The 22903-nt window shown below is 46.2% G+C and overlaps 1 protein-coding gene across 11 annotated transcripts; it reads left to right on the top strand.

Annotated features, from left to right (window-relative positions):
* The first annotated feature begins 740 nt into the window (after nucleotides 1-740).
* Nucleotides 741-21424, top strand: SERPING1 (serpin family G member 1). Of its 11 annotated transcripts, XM_083742352.1 has the most exons (13): nucleotides 741-809; nucleotides 1177-1249; nucleotides 4726-4830; nucleotides 4949-5053; nucleotides 5172-5276; nucleotides 6100-6204; nucleotides 8605-8712; nucleotides 10713-11199; nucleotides 11825-11962; nucleotides 13970-14173; nucleotides 17348-17490; nucleotides 19339-19558; nucleotides 20737-21424. In XM_083742352.1, the coding sequence occupies exons 2-13, from the start codon at nucleotides 1190-1192 to the stop codon at nucleotides 20985-20987; spliced, it is 2031 nt and encodes a 676-aa protein (XP_083598478.1). In that variant the 5' UTR covers nucleotides 741-809; nucleotides 1177-1189; the 3' UTR covers nucleotides 20988-21424. The 11 variants fall into 11 exon arrangements, with proteins under 11 accessions (XP_083598478.1, XP_083598476.1, XP_083598482.1 ...); XM_083742349.1 differs by lacking the exon at nucleotides 741-809 and having other exon boundaries at nucleotides 1026-1249; XM_083742353.1 differs by lacking the exons at nucleotides 741-809; nucleotides 5172-5276 and having other exon boundaries at nucleotides 1017-1249.
* Nucleotides 21425-22903: the final 1479 nt, after the last annotated feature.

The following is a 22903-nucleotide window of genomic DNA, read 5'->3' as shown; positions in this document are numbered from 1 at the left end:
TTCCTTCCTCATATATTTAGCATATATAAATCTGAAACAAATATTATCCTTTTACTTGGGGGGTGAAGTTCCTATTTTTTGGAGCTGTTTCAAGTAGCTACCCTGTTTATACCAGTTTGAGGAAGACTACACTACAGGAGTCAAGCCTTGCTGACTACAACCTAGACCACCATCTTGGGGAAGCTGGTTAATCATATATACCTAAAATCAACTCCCTTCCCTGAAATTTCTAATATCTTCTTAATATGTTATTTAACCAACTTTGAACCATCTAAGACTTCTATACTTCTATCATTACAGCCAACTTTATTTATACCTAATTGCTCCTGAAATTTCCTTATCAAATTGAATTCATTAGATTTATGATTATCTTTCCATTTTCTGGCATATAGCATCCTAACCATTATTAAATACACAGACACTGGGTCTGATGAATAGATTTTGTTTTTCCAATAATTGAACAGAAACAAGAAGCAATCTAAAAAGACTCCTGTCCTAAAACATTTCTCTAATAATATTGGCAGGCGGCAACCATGACCGATTGTTCCTTCATCTTAGCTCACTCCCACCATAAATGAATAAAATCCTCTTAGTCCTCAGGCTGGCCTGCTCCCATTCCTGCCTCATGATTTACAGGAATTCTCATTTTTTTGAGAATTAATCCTTAATTTTTAACTAACTACTGCCTGCAGCCAACCAATGAGATATAAATAAACCCCCTTTTCCCTCCCCCATGATCCACTCAGAAAGTAGATAAGGTATGTCACAACAGTTGGGCCATATCGCTTGAAGAATTCCCCACAGAGAAGGTAATTTCTTGAACGCTTTCTTTTCTACTTGAGAAGTAATTCTGTCCTCGGCCTTCCCCTCCTTTGACAGTTTTCTTATTTCACCACATCTTCTAATGATTTCCTCTCAAGCCAGGGAAACTAGGGAACTGGAATTCCCCTGAAGTCCGTGAATCTAATGTTTTCTTTAGGCACGTGATCCGAGATTGCGAAAAATGGGAGAGAGGAGCCTGCAAGCAGCCAGAGAAGGGGGGCAAGGAGAGGAAGCAGCTGACTGGAGCAGATATTCTTCAGAAATTTCTCCAGTGAGGAACTGTGTTAGTCCCATGCAGGGAGCAAGTGCATTCATCTTCTTTGGGGATTAAATTCAAGTGTCTCTCTTTGGCAGGATTTCTGCCACCATGAAGATCTGGCTGATCCTCCTAGGCCTGGCCGCAACTCTGATCCCAAGCTTCTCACAGGTGAGTAGCAGAGGTGTAAGCAACACAGAAAGGGATCAGACTAGATGACATCTTAGGTTACCTTCCAATCAGGGCCAGCCCTGCTCCCTAATATTAGGCAGAGTGGTTTGGAGTGCCACGAAAAGCAGGAGAGGGCTTATTTATTTAACAACTTATTAGTGCATTTTTGATGCCAGGAAAGGGAGGGCTCCTTGTGGGATGTTCTGCCTCGGGTGCCAAAACAACTTGCCCAGTCTTGGGTAGTTATTTATGCAGCTTGACTTGGGGAGGAGAGGAAGCAACATTCGTTGTTCGGTTTCAAGCAGCCAAATATCTTCAGCTGGCCTTCTTTCCAGCTCTGCTGTTCTGTTATTACATACTCCTCCCCAGCTTCAGAAAGATCCCTACAAAAGACAACAGCAAGCCAGGAAGAGGCAATGGCTGTGTTATTTATTTATTGAATTTATATACCACCCTATACCCGAGGTCTCAGGGCGATTCACAGAACAAAATCAGAATGTAAAACCACAAAATATATAATCAAAATAAAAACAACAGCCCAATAATCCCCCCCAAACCCCCCATGTTTTAAAAGGGTATAGAATGCCCACTTTGGGCTCTGATCCTGCCCACTGTCAGCTTCAGTCCCACTCGCCACAGACAGTTTACTCCCTGAGGTAATGTGGCCCTTGACAACATATTGTCCACCCCTGTCCTAAATGATCCACAGCATGCTTATTTGAAAGTTCACTCCCCTCAAAGTGCAGAGGACTTGGTAATGGGAAGTACTGTTAGTTCTCCTTTTGAAATCTAACATGCAGGACAAAGCTGCACCTTTGAAATGCACTCTGCCCAGCCCTTGCCTCCCCCACCTGCTTGGCCTGCACTACTTTGTTTTGGTTATAGTCCTTCTACTGGTTGCAGACGGCTTCTGACCTGGACACATATCAGTCCCAAGGAGAGCTGGAGTCATGCCAAGATGCAGACTGGGAGATTCCTGGTAATGTTCCTTACCTAACATTACCACTGTTACTTCCTGGTTTTCAAGTTGCATTTGAAACAACTAACTCTCAAAACCTATAGCCTGTTGTGGGAATCTGTCGCTGCTACAGGTGTGTCCAGCAGGGCCCCAGGACAGTTTAGGATCCACATTCAGATTGCAGTGCTGAACCATCTGCCAGCAGGCTCCTCCTTGTCCTGCTTATTTTAACACATGGGATGCTGAAGCCAATGAGAGCAGCAAAGCTATGGGAGTCTTTCAGTGGCTTCTGGGGAACCGGTGGTGCTCCCTGCTCCCAGAGTTTTGGCACCTTTATGCCTCTTGAAAGGGCCCTCCAAACTCTATAAAAATCAACATGCACATGCTCAGGTTTGGGGTTATTTTTAAAGCCGTATTATTTTAAGGCTCCATTGGCAACCTCAGTGCTGCAATGAGGAGGAACGTATGTGAAGGAAATACAAGGCAGCCTGGCTGGTGGAACACTGAGTGGACAGCACCTGCCTTCCCAAGATCCTTCTCCCATCCAAGTTTCTCCTTTCAAGTAGGAGGCAAGGAGAACTGGGCTCTGTTGCCTGGGCAGGAAAATAAGCCCAAGATTCAGATTTTGCTTTCTTTTGAGGCAGTGGTTGAATGGAGGACATTGAGGGTTAATTAGAGAGGGGCTCCTCTAGGGCAGAATTGGGGTCAGAAATTAATTGCAAATTAATCAACTGAAGGGTCATCAGGGTGGGTAATTGATGGTAAGTAAATTCACTGAAGTAGCACTGATATGAATGGGAAGTTAGCTGACCTGCCTTCAGTGTTGTGGGTGTTATGCTGAGGCAGGAAAATGTGTGGTCAGAGGAGTGTTTGGGTACTCAGATCTCATTTTTTTGCATTGTAGTCTCTTGGGAAGGTTACTTGTCTCCAAGCACCATCAGTGCTTCTGTGACCTGGGTGTCCCCTTGGAGCAGAAACATGTAGGATTCAAGAGTGGTTGGGTGTTTTGGGGTCTCTGACCCAATCTCTGCTTTGCACTCAGGTTCTTGGGCAGGCTACTTGTCTCTAAGCACCATCAGTTTGCCTTCTGTGAAATGGGTGCTTTTGGGTTGCAGTATCAAATTCAGGGTCAAATATGTGGTTTCGTATTTAGGACTCAGATCTAACCTCTGCCTTGTATTTGCTTTGTGGTCTTGGACACTTGTCTCAGTCTAGTCCAATGTTCTGTGTGTGTGTGGTTGTGGACAGCCAAAACCATCTGGCAACCTTAAAAGTAGGACATGAGGACAGCAGTACTACTTCCTTGTTAATTCTCCTGCATTTAGTATTGAAAGAGAGAGAGAAAGATTGGGAGGGGGGGCGTGTTATGATGTGGTATGAGCCTCATCTGTGTACATGAGAAAGAGAGGAAGGCTGTGTATGTTGTCATCTCCTGGGCTTACCCCATCTCAGATAGCTGCATGCTTTCAATGACATCTTGAATATATTTAATTCCTTCGTCATATTTGTCAGGGTAAATAACAAGTTATCCAGTGGGCCTGCCTACCTGTCCATCACCTGACATCACAAACTCCACTGCATCCAGGTCTTTTGAGCGGGGTTAACAGGTGACAATCCCCTTTTGGCCCAGCCATGTCTTTACCTGGCCCACATCCAACATCATATATGATGCCACATGTTTGGACTACTAGTCCAAATAAACACATTTGAATTTTAGCTGCCAATCTCTGTTAAATTCATTTGTGGGCAGCAGAATGGGATGGCGGCACTCACATGAGCTCCAGTCTCCCACATCACTGCTACATGCCAGAAGGGATGGTGGAAGGGGGCAGGTGGTGGCAAGGCTGGTATGGCAAAGATGCAGTCCAGTGCTCCTAAGTGTGAGCTGAGCCATCAATCCAACAAGCTCAGTGTCTCCTCCTCCTTCCTTTTGAAGACTAGGGAAGGCCCAAACCTTAGCACGGACAACAACAGTCCTTTCTGCTCTGGGCAAACAAACAAGAACTTTTGCGAATGGGCTGGGCTTGTGATATTTGTTCATGTTGGCGCCAGCACCTCTATGTCCTTGGTGCAGGAGTGCAGTTTCAGTATCTGACGTACTCTCAGGCATCTCCCCTGAGGAGTGTCTTTACAGACAGGAATGACGGGAAAAGCTGGCGGCAGCAGCTCTTTAGGAGGTGCCTGACTAGACATATCCAATATCTCAGGGGGAGGGCACCACTCCGACAACCACTTGAAACTTACCCAGGATCCAGCTCCTGACTCTCTTGATCACTGTCCCCCGTCTGTCAGCCCGGCCACCTCTTGAGGCTCCAGTTTCACCTCCCTCACCCTACCTGAGCCCTTCCCCAAGTCACCCAGTTTCTCCCACCTTTTCAGTGCAATTATTTGTCCACCTGCTCTAGAACCCAACACAGTTTCTGATTAAAAGAATGAAGCACATTTGTTGGTCATGATAAACCAGAGAACAAAGACTTTCCTAATGGGGATTTATTTCTCCGTGACTTCTTGCAACAAGGGGGTGCCAGAAAAGAGCGTAAGAAAAGCTGAGAATGATGGACCTGAGACGACTCAACCCACAAACAATGGTGGATGGAATTGGCCCTGGAATATCTTCAGACAGGTGTGCTTGTTAATCTGGATTAGAATAAAAATTAGGTCCTTTATTCTTAACCCCTTGTTCCCAAGAGAACAAACATTTCCTAATGGGGATTTATTTCTCTGTGACTTCTTGCAACAAGGGGGTGCCAGAAAAGAGCGTAAGAAAAGCTGAGAATGATGGACCTGAGACGACTCAACCCACAAACAATGGTGGATGGAATTGGCCCTGGAATATCTTCAGACAGGTGTGCTTGTTAATCTGGATTAGAATAAAAATTAGGTCCTTTATTCTTAACCCCTTGTTCCCAAGAGAACAAACATTTCCTAATGGGGATTTATTTCTCTGTGACTTCTTGCAACAAGGGGGTGCCAGAAAAGAGCATAAGAGAAGCTGAGAATGATGGACCTGAGCCAACTGAACCCACAACCAATGGCAAATGGAATTGGTTCAGGAATATCTTCAGACAGGTGTGCTTGTTAATCTGGATTAGAATGGGAATTAAGTCCTTTAGCCTTAGCCCCGTGTCCCCAAAGCAGCAACTATTGAATTATTTGTTTAGAAAGAGAAGCTATTGATAGCTGAACAGTTTCTGGTTGAAGAAAGAATTGTTTTAATTGGTTATGATAATCAGGAGAACAACAATTTCTCTAATGGAGATTGGTTTCTCCATGACATTTTAAAAACACAAGGAAGTTGTATTCCAAAGAATCTGGAGGGTGCCATGTTCTGTGGGGGGTGTTGGCCACAGAGGTTGCAGATGCAGGAATAAATGATTCTGGGATCCCTCTTCCCTTCCAGGATTATGAAAATGAAGAATTAGAGCTGCAAAGTACTATAGGGGCTTATGCACTTACAACTGAGAGCAAAATACAGGAGCAGAAGGTGTGGTTAATAATATGGACTAGAATGGAAATTACTTTATCCTACTACTAGTCCAAGTAGACATATTTGAATTTTAGCTGCCACCCCCTTTTAAATTATGTTGTGGGCAATAGAATGAGGGAGCTCCAGTCATGTTTCTGGATAACAGGACAGAGAGGAGAAGGGATGAGACATTGGTGAGGTCAGTGTGGTGCAAATGCACCAGTGCAATCCAGTGTCCCCACCAGGATGTTTGATTGTGCTAACCTTGCTACTGCCTCACCTCTCTTTACCCCAGTTTGCAGCAGGGATCTAGAACCCAACACAGTTTCTGATTAAGAGAAAGAAGCACATTTATTGGTCATGATAAACCAGAGAATGAAGACTTTCCTAATGGGGATTTATTTCTCCTTGACCTCTTGAAACAAGGAGGTGCCAGAAAAGAGCATAAGAGAAGCTGAGAATGACGGACCTGAGCTGACCCAGACCACAAACAATGGCAGATGGAATTGGCCCTGGAATATCTTCGGACAGGTGTGCTTGTTAATCTGGATTAGAATGGGAATTAGGTCCATTTTCTTTAACCCCTTGTCAGGGGGGTTGGACTGGGTATATGCTCTACCTCTCATTTAATATGCTCTACCTCTCATTTAAATTGGAACCAGTGATGGCAGTGAACGCCCTGTGTGAATGTCTGGAAACAGATGGAGGACAGATGGTGACCAATGGATTGAGGATGAATCCCAACAGGACAGAAATATTATTTTGGGGGGACATGGGGCATGTGTGGGGGACTCCCTGGTCCTGAATGGGGTAACTGTGCCCCTGAAGAACCAGGTGTGCAGCCTTGGTGTGCAGTCATTTTGGAATCACAGTTGTTCATGGAAGTGCAGGTTAATTCTGTGTCCAAGGTACCTGTTTACCAGCTCTGTTTGTTACAGTAGCTGAGACCTGCCTGCGCACTGTCTTGCCAAAGTGGTACATGCTCTGGTTATCTCCCACTTTGACTACTGCAATGTGCTCTGTGGGGGGGGCTACCTTTGAAGGTGACACAGAAACTACAGCAATCCAGAATGCAGCTGCCAGACTGGTGACTGGGAATGGTCCCTAGGACTGTATAACACCAGTTCTGAAAAACCTGCATTGGTTCCCAGTATGTTTCCAAGCACAATTCAAAGTGTTGGTGCTGACCATTAATACCCTAAACAGCTCTGTCCTGTATACCTGAAGGGGCATCTCTGCCCCCATCATTTAGCCTGAACCAGCTTGAGGTCCAGCTCCAAGGGCCCTCTGGTGGTTCCCTCACTGCAAGAAGTGAAGTTACAGGGAACCAGGCAGAGGGCCTTCTCTGTGGAATGCCCCACCACCACCATCAGATGTCAAAGAATTAAACAACTATACAACTTTCTTGAAGATATTTGAAGGTAGCTCTCTATCAGGGAGTTTTAATGTCCGATGTTTCACTGTGTTTTTATACAGTGGTACTTCGGGTTAAGAACTTAATTCGTTCCGGAGGTCTGTCCTTGACCTGAAACTGTTCTGAACCCCAGGTACCACTTTAGCTAATGGGGCCTCCCACTGCCACCACGCCACTGTCGTGCAATTTCTGTTCTCATCTTAACCCAAGGTACTATTTCTGGGTTAGCGGAGTCTGTAACCTGAAGCATCTGTAACCCGAGGTGCCACTGTATTCTTTTGGAAGCTGGCCCGAGTGGATGGGGCATCCCAGTCAGATAGGCAGGGTGTAAGTAATATTCAAGTTGGTGGCCATCACTGAGCCCTATGGAGATGTCATGGAAGGGATGGTCAGATCCTGAGGAGAGAGAGAGAGAGGTTGATGGCTCAGAGGAGGATCCTAGAAGGTTGGGGGAAGTGAAATTGGGCCTCCCAAAAATGTCTGAGCCAGAGGAGGGGGCCAGTGATCAATGGAGTCAGGAGCTGGATACTGGGAAGAGTCCAAGCAGGTTGACAGAGAGGTGTTACACCCCTGTGTTTTCAGACACCTCTAGTCATGAACTCCCTAAAGTGTAGCCACCGTCACCTCCTCCTGTCAGTTAGAAAACTCTGCCTTCTGGGGAGGTCCTTACAGTAAGTTGGATACTGAGCCAGCACTGACTCCACCTCCATCTCCCAGCACATGGAGACACCAGTGCCAGCATGAACAAACCTCACAGGTCCAACTCACTTGGAGGAATTCCCATTTGCTTGCCTAGTCCTGAGATGTGTGCTGCTTTCCGCCCTAAGGGCTATGCTTACCCTGTTTTCAAAAAGAAGATGGGGGCGGGTGTCTCTTCTTGGATAATCTCAGCTCATTCTTAGCCATGTAATTCATCTGCTGTGTTTTTTAAAACTTTGCTTTCCTTCCACTCAGTTTTATGCATTCTGAGTCCAAGTTCACGTTCATCATCCAGCAGTGAAGTCCAGGACACTGCAGGAGCAAATTCCGTAATGAAAAAGTACTTTCTTTTATCTGCCCTGAATCTGCCAACATTCAGCTTGGCTATATGTCTACAAGTTCTAGTGTTACCAGAGAGAGAAAGAAATATTTCTCCATACCATGCATAATAATATTATAAACTTCTATCATGCTACCTCTTACTCGCATTTTCTCCAAACTAAAAATTCCTGGAAGCTGCAATGTTTCTTCAGACTGGAGTCACTCCATCTCCTTTATCATTTCAGTTGCCCTTTTCTGAACTTTTTCCAAGTCAACAGTATCCTTTTCGAGAAGAGGGGACCAGAACTGTACGCGGTATTCCAAATGAAGTCACACCACAGATTTCTATAATGGCATTGTGCTATAAACATTTTTATTTTCATTTCCTAATGATCCCCAGCATGGAATTTCCCCCTTTTTCACAGCTGCCGAACTTTCGGCAGACATCTCCATCAAGCGATCCACTGCAACTTCAAGCACATTGTCCTTCGTTTCAGGGTCCTGAGGTTACAGAAGAGCCAACCCGGGCCACGAGAAGCAGCAACAACAAGGAAACCGGAACATGGCGCCCCCTCAGCAAGATCCTTAACCTTCAGGACTCTCAGGTGTGACTATTAATCCTATGAATATTTGGAAGTGGCCTTTTGCTGGGAATTACTTCTTTCACCTTTGCTCCCTGTTTAGTTTAGATTTTAGTTGTTGTCTGAGAATGCTAATCGGGATTTATTTTTAATTTTTTGCTTTGCATTAGAGATTTGTACCTTAGTTATTGAATTTTAACACTCAGCTTTCTAGTCTCTCTCAGCTGTACTCTTACATATCTTTTCAGTAATTAATCTAAATGCCATGAGCATGATTAAGGTACCTCTGGGGTAGCTCTGATATACAATTCCACCACCACAATCTCCAACAAAAGACAAGAGTGCTCTGGCTGCTAGAGCTGATCCAGACTCTATTTACATTTGAATAAGAAGCACATTTATTAGTTGCAACACCCAAAAGAACGTTGATTTATGGTCTAAGTATTGTTGTGAGTTGGTGTGTGTGTGTGTGTGTGTGTGTGTGTGTGTGAGAGAGAGAGAGAGAGAGAGAGAGAGAGAGAGAGAGAGAGAGAGTCTATATGATGCCTTTAGTCCCTTCCAACTCCTGGGGTCCTGTATCTATTAAGGGTTAGATCTGATATAATAATTATTATAATAATAATTTATTATTTATACCCGCCCATCTGGCTGGGCTTCCCCAGCCACTCTGGGTGGCTTCCAACGTAATATTAAAATACAGTAATACATCAAACATTAAAAGCTTCCCTAAACAGGGTTGCCTTCAGATGTCTTCTAAAAGTTTGGTAGTTGTTGTTCTCTTTGACATCTGGTGGGAGGGCATTCCACAGGGCGGGCACCACTACCGAGAAGGCCTTCTGCCTGGTTCCCTGTAACTTGGCTTCTCGCAGTGAGGGAACCGCCAGTGAGGGAACCTCAGTGTCAGGGATGAATGATGGGGATGGAGACGCTCCTTCAGGTATACAGGACCAAGGCCGTTTAGGGCTTTAAAGGTCAGCACCAACACTCTGAATTGTGCTCAGAAACATTCTGGAAGCCAATGCAGATCTCTCAGGACTGGTGTTATGTGGTCCCGGCAGCCACTCCCAGCCCCCAGTCTAGCTGCCGCATTCTGGATTAATTGCAGTTTCCGGGTCACCTTCAAAGGTAGCCCCATGTAGAGCGCATTGCAGTAGTCCAAGCTGTTCTGTTCTAACTAGCCAAGTGTAAGATAATGGCCTTAGCTTAAGTACACTCATTAGTATTACCAAAGAAGCTGCTCACTGCCTAGGGCAAATGGATGGGCCTTTCCCTTTCCCACCTGGCTGGTGGTTAGAAGAACAACGGAAGAGTAGTTGTGTGTGAGCTGAGCAAGAAGGTAGAGAGACAGAGACATGTTTCAGATACATGTTTGCTTGGTGCTGGGCTCTGGGGCTCACCTGGGAGCCTACTGAGGAAGCAAGATCAGTTAGGGAGTTAATGCTGTGAGCCCCTCCCCCTGCCCCATCTTCGGCTCTGCTGGCCTTCATTCCAAGGAAACCAAAACCTGGGCAAGCACCCACCCTGGAATGCCTAGAATTGCCCTCTGCTCAGAGATTGAGATAGCATGTAGCAGTACAATTGTGATTTCGAACACGTTTTGTATAGAGTTGAGGCTACACAGCTGTGGGCAGCTCCATCAACCCAGGTGCCTGCCAGTAAAAGCAACCTTAGAGGGTGGAACTAGGGGGATCCCAGCAGGTTCCAAGAACCCTATTTTTGGGGAGATTTTGGGGGTGATTTGTGAGTTTGTTTGGGCCCTGGGGGAAAGTGAGGGTGGATGTGTGGAGTCCTGGGTAAGAGTCAGGAAGCTGAGAGGTGTTGTGTGGGGAGCTGTGGCCCCAAGAAGGGAAGAATAGATTTATTAGAAATTTGTATTAATATTGCATTGTGTATTTTTGTCGCATTTATTGTTGTTTTAGCTTCCTGTATACCTCTTAGATATATATTTTTATATATCAAGCAGGATTTGAAATGGCATTTTTAATCATCATCTATTATGGTATATTGCTAACACTATTTCACAGGGGATTCCAGTTGAGAATGAGGATAATGCTACAGTGAAGCTGGAAGAAGGAGGCGAGAGAGAAAACGAAGGGAGCCATGAGCAAAAGGAAGCTACTTATTTGGAAGTTGCATCTAACAAAAGAGATGGGGAAGCAGAGGGCAATGAATGTAAACAGTCAAGAGTCTCTGAGGTTGGTGTCAAGGAATGTCTGGATGACCCAGAGATGCCTGCTGGGACCACAAACACAACAGAGCCAGCCACAAGAATACCAGCAACAGCAGAGGCAATGACAAGTACCCCTTGCACATCCAAACAGTGCCAGCCACGCATTAATCCATGGGCCACGTGCGCTCGTGCCACTACAGAGGATGAAAAGAAGTTGTTTGAGGCTCTAACTGAATTTTCTGTGGAGTTCTATAAAGCAGCAATCCTACATGAGAAGCCTGGCTCTAACTTGATCTTTTCACCCTTCAGTGTCGCAGTGATGCTCTCCAACCTATTGCTGGGTAAGGCCATACGTACCTTCAGGTGTGCACATCATCACTTCAGGCTTAAGACCTCTGCATCTGATAATTTTTTCCCCTGCATGGAATAATCTCTGTGTAGAAAAACGGGCATATATCAAGATGTATAAAGTACAGCATGATTGCTCCTCTGGCAATGAGCCACTGCAGCACATGCCAGCCACGTGATTTAATATTATTATTATTTCCCTAAATGGTGTTCCCAGAGCTTCAGCATGTCCTTTCCTTCTCAGCTTCACCTGGTGGACCTCCAGCCCCTCATATATTATCATTTATTCAATTCATTGTCCCCGCTTTCCTCCTTACCTGCTCCATCACTCAAACCAAAAGTGCCAGTGTGTATAACAAAAAGCAACAATGAATGCCTCAGCTCAGCACAGCTTGGCAAAGGCTTCCTCAGGTCAGTGACAGGTCAGGGCTAGAGGGAACATAACCAATGGTCAGCACCCCACTTTCCCTTGAGTCACCCTGCTCTCTTCTTGGTCCTGTTGGTGTTGTGGGGCGGGTTGTCACTCACTCCTTAATAAATTCCTCACCAAACTGAGGGAATCCATGGCCTATGCACCGACAGATACCTGCTCCTCACAACCCTGTCTTTGCCATCCAGGCACCTGCAATCAAACCAAGGACCGTCTTGAGAGGCTGCTCTTTTATCCTGAAGGATTCACATGTGTCCATAGAGCACTAGAGGGTCTCCAGAAATCAGAGGTCTTGACCTCCGCCAATGCAATGTTTTTCCAACCAGGTGAGTAAACTACCAGGTTCAAGATTCCCATACACCATCTTTTCCCATGCACCATCTTCTCTCAGGTAAGATCTTATTCACACTGACAGATGTGTGTCTCAAAACAGAAAACATCTGTGGAAATTGGTTTTATAGCTGTGGAACATAGCTGAAATGTTCTCCATATTCTCCATTTATGGATTATAACTGAATTAAAGGGATGTGGGTGGTGCTGTGGTCTAAACCACTGAGCCTCTTTGACTTGCTGATCAGAAGGTTGGTGATTTGAATCCGCATGACAGTGGTTAGCTCCTGTTGCTCTGTCCCAGCTTCTGCCAACCTAGCAGTTCAAAAGCACACTAAATAGATAAATAGGTACCGCTGCAGCAGGAAGGTAAATGGCGTTTCCATGGGCTCTGGCACTTGTCACTGTGTCCTGTTGTGCCGGAAGCGGTTTAGTCATGCTGGGCGCATGACCTGGAAACGCCACCTCCCTCAGCCTGAAAAGAGAGATGAGCGCCGCATCCCATAGTCGCCTTTGACTGGGCTTAACTGTCCGGGGTCCTTTACCCGTTTTTTTAACAATTTGAATTCCCCAAACTGTTTACATCAGATATTCAATCTCTTGTGGTTACCAATCTCTGGGCTAAAGCATCCCCCTACTGCAGTGCTAATAAGCTTGATTTGAGTATGTCCTGGTGCACATCTCAACCCTGCAATATGAAGTATGGCGGCAGAGCAGAAATAATGAACATTCATGAGACCAGGAGGTTGTAACAGATGGATCTGTGAACAGGATCCTAGTTAATACCTGCTGCTCTTGACCAGATTAGGCTACAGGGAATTATATGGCTAGCCAATTCCTATGTAACACCCCCACTCACACGAACCTTTTAAAAAAATCCATGAGCATAGAACTTCATGTTTAAATTAGTTATGGTTGTCAACTACCAATTTATGCCTTTTAAATGTATGGCTGACTGACCTGTGAAAACATGGTGGGAACATGTTCAGGAGGGGCATGTGAGGTAGGGAAGAGCTGCTATCCTGGCACTGGCATCGCTACCAGGGCATCTTACCCATAAGTGCTAGGGGTGTGGGGCACCCGGGTGCCAGGCTATCAGGGGTGCCAAGTCAAGAGTCCAGGACCCGAGAGTTGAGTCCGGGGAAGAGTCCACCCGTCTTCTGTTGCGGGCAGCTCTCCACCCCAACCCCCAACCTTCCTGCCCAGCGTCTGACGGCAGAGTCGTCATCAAAGTCTTAAGGTGCCACAGGACCAAAGTGAGCGGGTGCTCAGGGTCCCCAGACAGGCTTTCGCAAGCCGCCCGCAGAGGCTTGCCACTTTGGTGCCCAGTGGCCACCAGCCTTAACTTCCCTCCTTCCCTTTCTCTGCCTCCCAAATTTTAGGTGCCTTGCTGGAGACGGAGGGCAACATATGAGCAGGGAGGGCAATGCAGGCGACAAAGAAATCGGCTCAGCGGAGTCCCTGGCCATTTCATTTGATTTGTACCCCCCTCCCTGTCGCCAATACCCAGCATCCAACCAAGCTCTGGCCACAGCAGCTCTGTCCAGAAGGCAGGGAGGTGCCGGGCAGATTTTTGCACCCTGGCACCGCATATGCTTAAGGCAGCCCTGATCGCTACTTAGCAGGGTGAGGTAGGGTAGCAAGATTGGGGCAACACATGTGCACCAGCATGACCACTGAAGGTTGTGACAATGCAGGTGCAACAGCGAAGCTGCTGGATTAGCGGTCCTGCAGGTGCAACCTTGCACCCTTGACCCCACCACTGCCCTGCGCACAAACCCCATCCAGATAAGCAGCAGCAGCAATGCCAGGAAGGCAGCTCTGCAATACCACCATATCTGCCGCTACTGAAAATGTTCATGTGTTCCACAGCCATGAGAGCCATCTCTGTAAATACCTGGCGTTTAGCATGGGTTAAGAAGTCCTCTCAAGATAACCCACGAGAGCAAGAAGTATGTCTCAAGGGAGTATTTTTCTGTCTCTGTTTTTTTCTTCATGAGCAGCTCTCCCCTTGGAAAACGATTTCCGCAACCTGACAAGGATGTTCTATAAAACCAAACTGGCTCACCTTACTAATAACAGCAACCAGGATGTGGCGGACATCAACAGTTGGGTGAGCCAAAGTACTAACAAGAAGATCAAGAAGATTGTGAATGAGCTGGATTCTGATGCCAAGATGATACTCCTTAATGCTGTCTACTTCTACTGTAAGTAGGAAGGTTCTAGGGCCTTCTGTCCCCCAACGTCTGATCCAGAGAGACTGCTCACCCAAAGCCAGTTTGGCTTCCCTCCCCTTTGGCACTCAACTCCTGAAACACTGGTCCCCAGGCAGATTCCAGTTAAACCCCTTTCCCCACACCATGGCATGTCTCGAGGTTCGACCATTATTGAGCTTTTATATCACTTTAAATTTCAAGAGACTTCCCATTGGTTGACTTGTCTCAACAAAAATCAATATATATGATGTAGAAATACAAAGCCCACACGCAATACAAGTGTGACTGATGGGAAAGAAGATGGGCTACATATAGCTCCCATCTTCTAGGATTCTTAACTGCACAGGGAGCCTCCACTGGTAGAAAGGTCTCCCTACAAGTGGAAGGCAGTGAAGCCAGCAACAGGAATATGATGGTTGATGCAGGGCAAATGACTTATTCGCCCTTATCCCACACAATGGATGTAGACATGCTGGGCTCTTATAATAATAATAATAATAATTTATTATTTATACCCTGCCCATCTGGCTGAGTTTCCCCAGCCACCCTGCGTGGCTCCCAATCAGTGTTAAAAACAGTACAGCATTACATATTAAAAACTTCCCTGAACAGGGCTGCCTTAAGATGTCTTCTGAATGTCAGGTAATTCTTTATCTCTTTGACATCTGATGGGAGGGCGTTCCACAGGGCGGGTGCCACTATCGAGAAGGCCCTCTGTCTGGTTCTCTGTAGCCTCACTTCTCGCAATGAGGGAACCGCCAGAAGGCCCTCGGCGCTGGATCTCAGTGTCCGGGCTGAATGATGGGAGTGGAGACGCTCCTTCAGGTATACAGGACCGAGGCCGTTTAGGGCTTTAAAGGTCAGCACCAACACTTTGAATCGTGCTCGGAAACGTACTGGGAGCCAATGCAGATCTCTCAGAACCGGTGTTATGTGGTCCCGGCGGCCACTCCCAATCACCAGTCTAGCTGCCACATTCTGGATTAATTGCAGTTTCCGGGTCACCTTCAAAGGTAGCCCCACGTAGAGCACGTTGCAGTAGTCCAAGCGTGAGATAACTAGAGCATGCACCACTCTGGCGAGACAGTCCGCGGGGAGGTAGGGTCTTAGCCTGCGTACCAGGTGGAGCTGGTAGACAGCTGCCCTGGACACAGAGTTAACCTGCACCTCCATGGACAGCTGTGAGTCCAAAATGACTCCCAGGCTGCACACCTGGTCCTTCAGGGACACAGTTACCCCATTCAGGACCAGGGAATCCTCCACACCTGCCCGCCTCCTGTCCCCCCAAAACAGTACTTCTGTCTTGTCAGGATTCAACCTCAATCTGTTAGCCGCCATCCAACCTCCAACCGCCTCCAGGCACTCACACAGGACCTTCACCGCCTTCGCTGGTTCTGATTTAAAGGAGAGGTAGAGCTGGGTGTCATCTGCATACTGATGAACACCCAGTCCAAACCCCCTGATGATCTCTCCCAGCGGCTTCATATAGATATTAAAAAGCATGGGGGAGAGGACAGAACCCTGAGGCACCCCACAAGTGAGAGCCCAGGGGTCTGAACACTCACCTCACACCACCACTTTCTGGACACGGCCCAGGAGGAAGGAGCGGAACCACTGTATGACAGTGCCCCCAGCTCCCAGCCCCTCTAGACGGTCCAGAAGGATGTTATGGTCGATGGTGTCAAAGGCCGCTGAGAAATCCAGCAGAACTAGGAAACAGCTCTCACTTTTGTCCCTAGCCCGCCGGAGATCATCAACCAGCGCGACCAAGGCAGTTTCAGTCCCATGGTGAGGCCTGAATCCCGATTGGAAGGGATCCAAATGGTCCGTTTCCTCCAGGCGTGCTTGGAGTTGTTCAGCAACCACCCGCTCAATCACCTTGCCCAAGAATGGCAGATTTGAGACTGGGCGATAGTTGGCCAAATTGGCCGGGTCTAAAGATGTTTTTTTAAGAAGCGGTTTAATGACCGCCTCTTTCAGCGGGTCTGGGAAGGCTCCCTCACAGAGGGAAGCATTCACCACCCCGCAGAGCCCATCGCCCAGCCCTTCCCGGCTCGCTTTTATCAGCCAGGATGGGCAAGGATCAAGGAGACAGGTGGTCGGTTTCACTCGTCCAAGCAGCCTGTCCACATCCTCGGAGGTAACAGATTGGAATTGATCCCATGTAACAGGACCAGACAGAACTCTAGCACTCTCCCGCCCTGGCCCTGCTCCCACAGTGGAGTCTACCTCCTTCTGAATCTGAGCGATTTTATCTGCAAAAAACTTTGCAAAAGCATTGCAGGAGATCTTGGGGTCCCTACCAGGCCCCGGTGGTACAGGTGGTTCCGATAGATTGCGAACCACCTGAAAAAGTCTCCTGCTGCTGTTTTCTGCAGATGCAATGGAGGCGGCGAAGATGGCCCTCTTCGCCGTCACCATTGCCACTTGGTAGGCTCGACGTTGAGCTCTAACCCGTGTCATATATATATATATATATATATATATATATATATATATATATATATATATGGGGGGAGTAGTGTAGATCCTTCCTGCTCCATAACAATTAGTAACAATGATGCTTGGAGAGCACAAATCCATTCTGGAAGCAGCCAGTATTTGGCTGGGACAGGCAAGCTGTGACTCTAGTAGGGACAGAACTGTGCTTCATCAATGCCAGGTTGTGAAACATATAAAGAGGAGTGAGTAGGAAAGTTCAGGGACTTTCTTTAGCATTACCCTTACAGGTGCAAGTTTAGATTGTGGGTTAATTAAATATGAGATATGGTGTCTTTTTCTTTCAGTCTTCAAAAATGCATAACTTACTCTGCAACCTGATGATAGGGTGGATTCTCATGATACTAGACATGTGGTCATCCAACAAAACTTCTTAGCAGGAAACTTGGGAAAGACAAAAAGCACATATTTAAGCTGTGGAACTCACTGCGACAAGACATGGGGATGGAATATTTGTGTTTTTGTAGTTTTAACTGTAAACCTCTGTCTGCGGAAAAGCAGCATATAAATGGTCTGGTGGTGGTGATGCCTTTATGTCGTGCTTGCGAGGCTTCCTGGAGGCCTATGGTTGGCCAATGTGTAATGTGTACTTTTTAGTTGGATTCAAGCAGAGCTCTTCTGGTGTTTATGCCTCAATAAGCTGATCCAAGCTCTTCATCTTTTCAGCCAAGTGGAAGGAAATGTTTGTAGTGAAAGACACAAAGAAGGCAAAATTCTACCGCCCAGGCTTAGCTCCCATCAATGTTCAAATGATGATGAGTAAGAAATACCCAATGGCCTCCTTCATTGACCACAGCCTGCAGGCTAAGGTAATGCCTATGAGGATTGGGAGAGGCTTACATTTTCAATTTCTAAGACCTGGTTCATACACTCTAGTAAGGATGGCTTGCAACAAAGAAAGCAATATATTAAAAAATAATTATTAATGCAATGAACATACCTATAGAAGCAAAAACTAGTATCAGCTTGGCTTAATGTTTAGCACTCCCATCCAAGAACCTTGGGAACTGCAGTTCTAAGGTGCTAAGAATTGTTTTTGTTCCTAGCAAAACTACAGTTTCCAGGTTTCTTAAACTGGTTTCACACTTGTTGAAACTTGCAGTGCAGAGATGCCCTTATACCCTCAGCTCCTAAGGCATTCCTGTTCTCTGGTGGTCCCACCAGATTGACTATCTTGTGCCTGTCTTGGGTTTCTCCTTGAACAGTTGCTCCTGCTGTTGAACTGGGTCACATCTGTAAAGACTTAGGCTAGTTTGACTTGTCAATTGCTTCTCGCAGCTGGTGGAAGTCCCATAGCAATTTGTAGAACAGAAAATAAAACACAAAAATACAGTTCAATCAAATAACAATTAAAACAATACAGAACAAATATATTGCAGTCACCCAAAAAACCACCACAACACAAAACATGCACCCCATATCCAACAGGAGAATCAACACCAAACAGGCTTAGTGTTCCTTATATAACTAACCGTTTTATGATTTTTGTGTGTAAACTTTACTCTGTTGAGCCCACACGAAACCCTTTCTTCTTTTCCAAATATAAAAGGGAGAGGGGGGAGCAAAAATGGAAAGCAGCAAATTAGAGCTATACCATATTGGTCTGAATATAAGCCACAGTGTCTCCCCAATTCTGGTTTGTATAAAACCTAAGTGTGGGATAGCCAGTCTAATATAAGCAACATGCTTAAGTCTAATTAATGCATGAAAGGTTTAATGCCATGGTGGAAGCAGTCCTACCAGGTTTCTTCTAGGTCATTTCCCCTTGCCTTGGGAGGTAATAGGTAAGCAAGTCTATTGTCTCTGCCACATGTGAAGAGGTTTGAGCTGGTTGCTCCAGCTTAGCTGCATGTCTCTCACCAGCCAAGCCACTCTTGAGTTTCTATACCAATAATTTAGGAACTTTCACCACTTTGTAACTAAGCTAAGCTTTACTGCCTGTGCAACTTTTTTGAAGTTCATGAATCTGACCTTTGGAGAGTTTGTAAGTAAAGGAAAAAAAATTACCTTGCCAAACATGTGGTCTTTTCCTCTGCTGGGGGGAAAGGGGAACTCTGGGAAGAAACTTTTAAGACTACATTTTGGAACTCATTTGGAGGGGCATATTTTAAAGGTCCAGCAGCCTATATTCCCCTGCTTTATTTTGAGATATTTTGTGATTTTAAATATCTGCTGGGGTACTTGCCCCAAACCTGGATCTTGGGTCCATGGAGTCACGAAGAGTCAGACACAACTAAATGACTAAACAGCAACAACAACCATATACCATATATATATGTATGGAAACCACAAAGATGGCTTACTCTCCAGGTGGTGCAATGGGTCAGTGCATCTGTCTGTTAACTTCAGCCATTTTTGTAAAAGGATCTCACACCCTTCTCAACAAGTGGTGCTGATTGGCCAGTGAGTTGTTCATTGTGAGATGAGTTCAGAAGCTGCATCTGGTTTTGTGTGGGGGTTTTTAGATTGTAAAAAGCACTGGACCACACCAGATACTTACAGTACGTAGATATAGTTTCAAAGAGATCTCGTTTTAACAGTGTGGGGAATCTTGTGTTTCAACCAATATAGCATTGGAAAAATGGGGTGTTCCTCTAAAGCAGGGTGCATGAGAATATGGGAGAAAGGCAGGAGACTGATGGTGTTTAATTTGCTAGGTTGGCCGACTGCAGCTGTCTAACAACATGAGCCTGGTCATCATCATGCCCCGCTCCATAACTCAAAATCTCACCGAGGTGGAGGAGCGCCTCAGTGCAGTTGTCTTCAAGTCAGTGATGGCCAAGCTGGAGAGCACCCATTTCAAGCCTACCGTGGTCTACCTACCCAGATTCAAGGCGGACACTTCCCAGAACCTCATGAACATAATTGGGGAGATGGGTAAGAAAAGTAAAGCTGGAGAGAGGAGAAATGAGCTAAAGGCAAAGAAGCATTGCTCCTTTTCAGCATGAAGGATAGGTTGTGTCAGTGATAGAAAGAAACGCTAACCCCCACACTCCACCACCCTGTCACCAGTATATTTAATTGACTCAAGCCCAGGAAGAAGCTGATTTCACACCATTGTTCACAGAGCAGGACTGGCTGCATGGCTTTAAGTGTCCTCAACTGCAGAGAGATAGTGCTTCTACTCCACTCCTTCTCCCCAAACTAGATTTCTTGGGATAAGAAAAACAGATGGAAGCAGCACTGGGAAAACATGGGTGGTGGTTTACAGGACAGTAACCATGTCATATGTCCATTAAGCATGAGTTCAAAGGGCATAGTTATTGCACAATAAATGCCTCAGCTGGAAACCACCAACCTCAATGTATTCCAGTATTAACAGTATTGTCTTTCTGTCCTTTCTTCTCCCCACAGACCTGATTTGCTACCATTTATTTGCTGTGAAAGAATTGCCATGCCAACCTATCCGGTGTGGCTAAGCAAAGCACAATGCCTTTTAAAGATTCTTGTGTCTGCTTCTAGATTAGCCAACGTCTTTTCCTCTTGGGGTGTTCTGTGTTTGTGTGTGTGAAATTGTGCTGTGGTGCTAATAAAGAAATAAGAGGGGGAAATAATAATTGAAGGAAACCAATTCTCTCTCACTCTTGCTCTCGCTCTCTCTCACGTGCACACACACACACACACACACACACACACACAAACAGAATGTGGCTAATTCAGGAGACATGCATCACTAATTCCCTACCCATGCTAAAACAAGAAGAAATAAATTGGGCTAAACCTGCAAAAGGGAAGCCTTTAATTAATGTTGCTGGGGACTTTTGCTGACTGGGAAATACTTCTAAGTCAACATTATAAGAAGATCTTTTCCTTGGGGAAGGGCACTGCTGGTTAACATAACACTATTGAATGCTATGTGGCACCTCCATTTTAATTCTACCTCTAGCTAATTGTGGGAAAAGCATTGCCTTGGAAGTACTACAATGTTTGCAGGAATGTACAGGGATCTCTTCCCCCGTAGCTCTGCTTTGAAGCCCATTTCCAGCCAAAGGAGAAGAGAGTTCAGGTTTCATCCGATATTATCTTTATGCATTTAATCCAACCTTCTCTTTCAGATTTTGGCTTTTTCTATGATGCCGATCTGTGTGAGATCTCCACGGATAAAGAATTGGCCGTGTCCAGTGCTCACCACAGGGCTGTGCTGGAAATCAGCGAGGAAGGAGTGGAAGCGGCGGCTGCCACAGTTGTCTCCCTGGCACGCACAGCCAATATCTTTGAAGTGTCTCAGCCTTTCCTTGTTGCAGTGATGAGGGATAATGGGTTCCCAGTCTTCATGGGGCGCATCAACAACCCACAGGCAGCATAACGTTCTCCTCCTTGCTCCTGTCAGCTTCTGCCAGACACCCACAGGATTGCCCCGGTTCAACCCTCACTGTTTACACATGGAGCCTTGTGCAAGTGGCTGTAACATGTTCCTTTGGTGTTTCCTCCCATTTTATTCCTTTGCGTTATAATTTTATCCTCCCATTCCTATGCCTTTTTTTTAAAAAAAAGCTGGTTTCCTTCCCCCTTGTCATTTTTCTGTTGTTGTTTTTTTGTTTTGTTTTTGTTTTTTTGTCCTTCCTTTGCATCACTGAGCAATCCACCTGTTCCCATTTATGCAGAAGGCTGGAAAAGAGATCTCCTCTGTCAAGAGGTCCTCCTCCTCCTTCTCCTCCTTTTCCCCATGTAACCACTGCAACAAACCATTCAGCCTCTTCCATTTCGCCTTCATAAGGAATAAAGCGAAACTATATTGGCTCACGGGACTGTGTTACTGCCATGTCTGAGGCAGAAGTGTGCCTGTGTTGTGTTGCTTTAGGCTGCAAGTGGAGGCTCAGCCAATTAAATGATTCTCCAGACCAAGGAAGGGAACCTACCACCACTAGCTACATGCCCTCAGCGGATTGTGTCATGGCCTGCGTGCCCATAATGGGCAGAGTTGGGGCAAAAAAGGACAACCCAGAGCCAAAAATGGGGGGGAGAGAGAGCCCCTTACGCTTTTCCTTGCTTCAGGACACAAGGATGTCAGGAGTCAGAGCACACATATGGGATGGACCAGAGACTAAGGTCCAAGGTCCACAGTCTATGGTCAAGAGCACTGTACCCTCATGTGCCTGTGGTCTTTCAGGCTTGGAAGTGGCTCAGCTATCAGTCTATCAGATATGGTGACAGCTGGAATGCTGTAAGGCTTGACTGGCCTGGTTTGGCCTTGCTGCTACCTAACTCCACCTCTTGCTCCATATAGTTCCCTTCCGCGATTGCTATTTCCTCCTCTGATGAGGACTCCTGGAGTGGAGAGCATGACTAGTGAGCCACTTGCTCTAGAAAGGGTTGTGAAAATGCAGAGAGGCTTCTTTAGCCTATCTTTCCTAGGCCACCCCATATTTAGAAAGCTTCCCACATCCCCCAATTCATTTCAGAATTAGATGAGTTGTCGTTGGCATCCGTCTATCTCAAGAGAAAATGGAGTGTGCCTCCAACGGCAAAGTCAAACCGTTGTGTTAGCAGCACCAAAGTGACCTCTGCAAAGAGCAAGCCTAGGCAATGTATATGGGGGGCCTTGGTGGCCCAGATAACAAGCCCCGCCCCCTTGGCCTTACTGATGTGGTTCAAAGGAAAGCAGAGCAACACGTTTGGCACCAGTTGGGCTGCAGGAGTTGCTGGGAAGAAGCATATAAAGCACCACCCAGCCATCTTAGGGCCTCTGCTCCTGATTTGTGTAGGCATTACTCCTTAGCCTTTTCTTCTCCTGAAGACATCCCGCAAGGCAGCTGAGGTTGAGGATCAGAGTTTTCCTTCTCCTAGATGGGCTGGCTACCTGACCTGACCTGACCCTCACTTCAAAAACCTGCCTTCTTGACTGTTGAACCTGGTATTGGTCTCATCCGCTCATTCTGCCTGGAGCTTGTCTTTGCAGGCAGGGGAAGTCCCTAACTCACCAAGGGTTTGAAACCCATCAACTACCTTCATCTGGTGTAGCTGGCCAGTCAAAGGCATTCCCAGTGTTTGGCCGTTGTCACATGGTGACAGCTTCTAGGAGCCACAGGTGAGAGCTGAGTGCAGGGTGGAGACCAAAGGTGGACAAATGACCCCAGAATGAAGGGAGCACATATCATTTTCTAATAGAAAAAGTGTTATATTCCTGGAGTTAGACACATAGAAAAGCATTTGAGCTTATTAAAAAATTTCAGACTCCGACATCACAGCTGGATATCTCTTTAAACATACTTCAGTTGATTT

Source organism: Podarcis gaigeae (assembly GCF_964106915.1).
Source record: "Podarcis gaigeae genome assembly, chromosome: 1".
Lineage (NCBI taxonomy): Eukaryota > Metazoa > Chordata > Lepidosauria > Squamata > Lacertidae > Podarcis > Podarcis gaigeae.
Note: the sequence above shows the minus strand (reverse complement) of the source record. Positions and strands in the feature narration are given on the sequence as shown.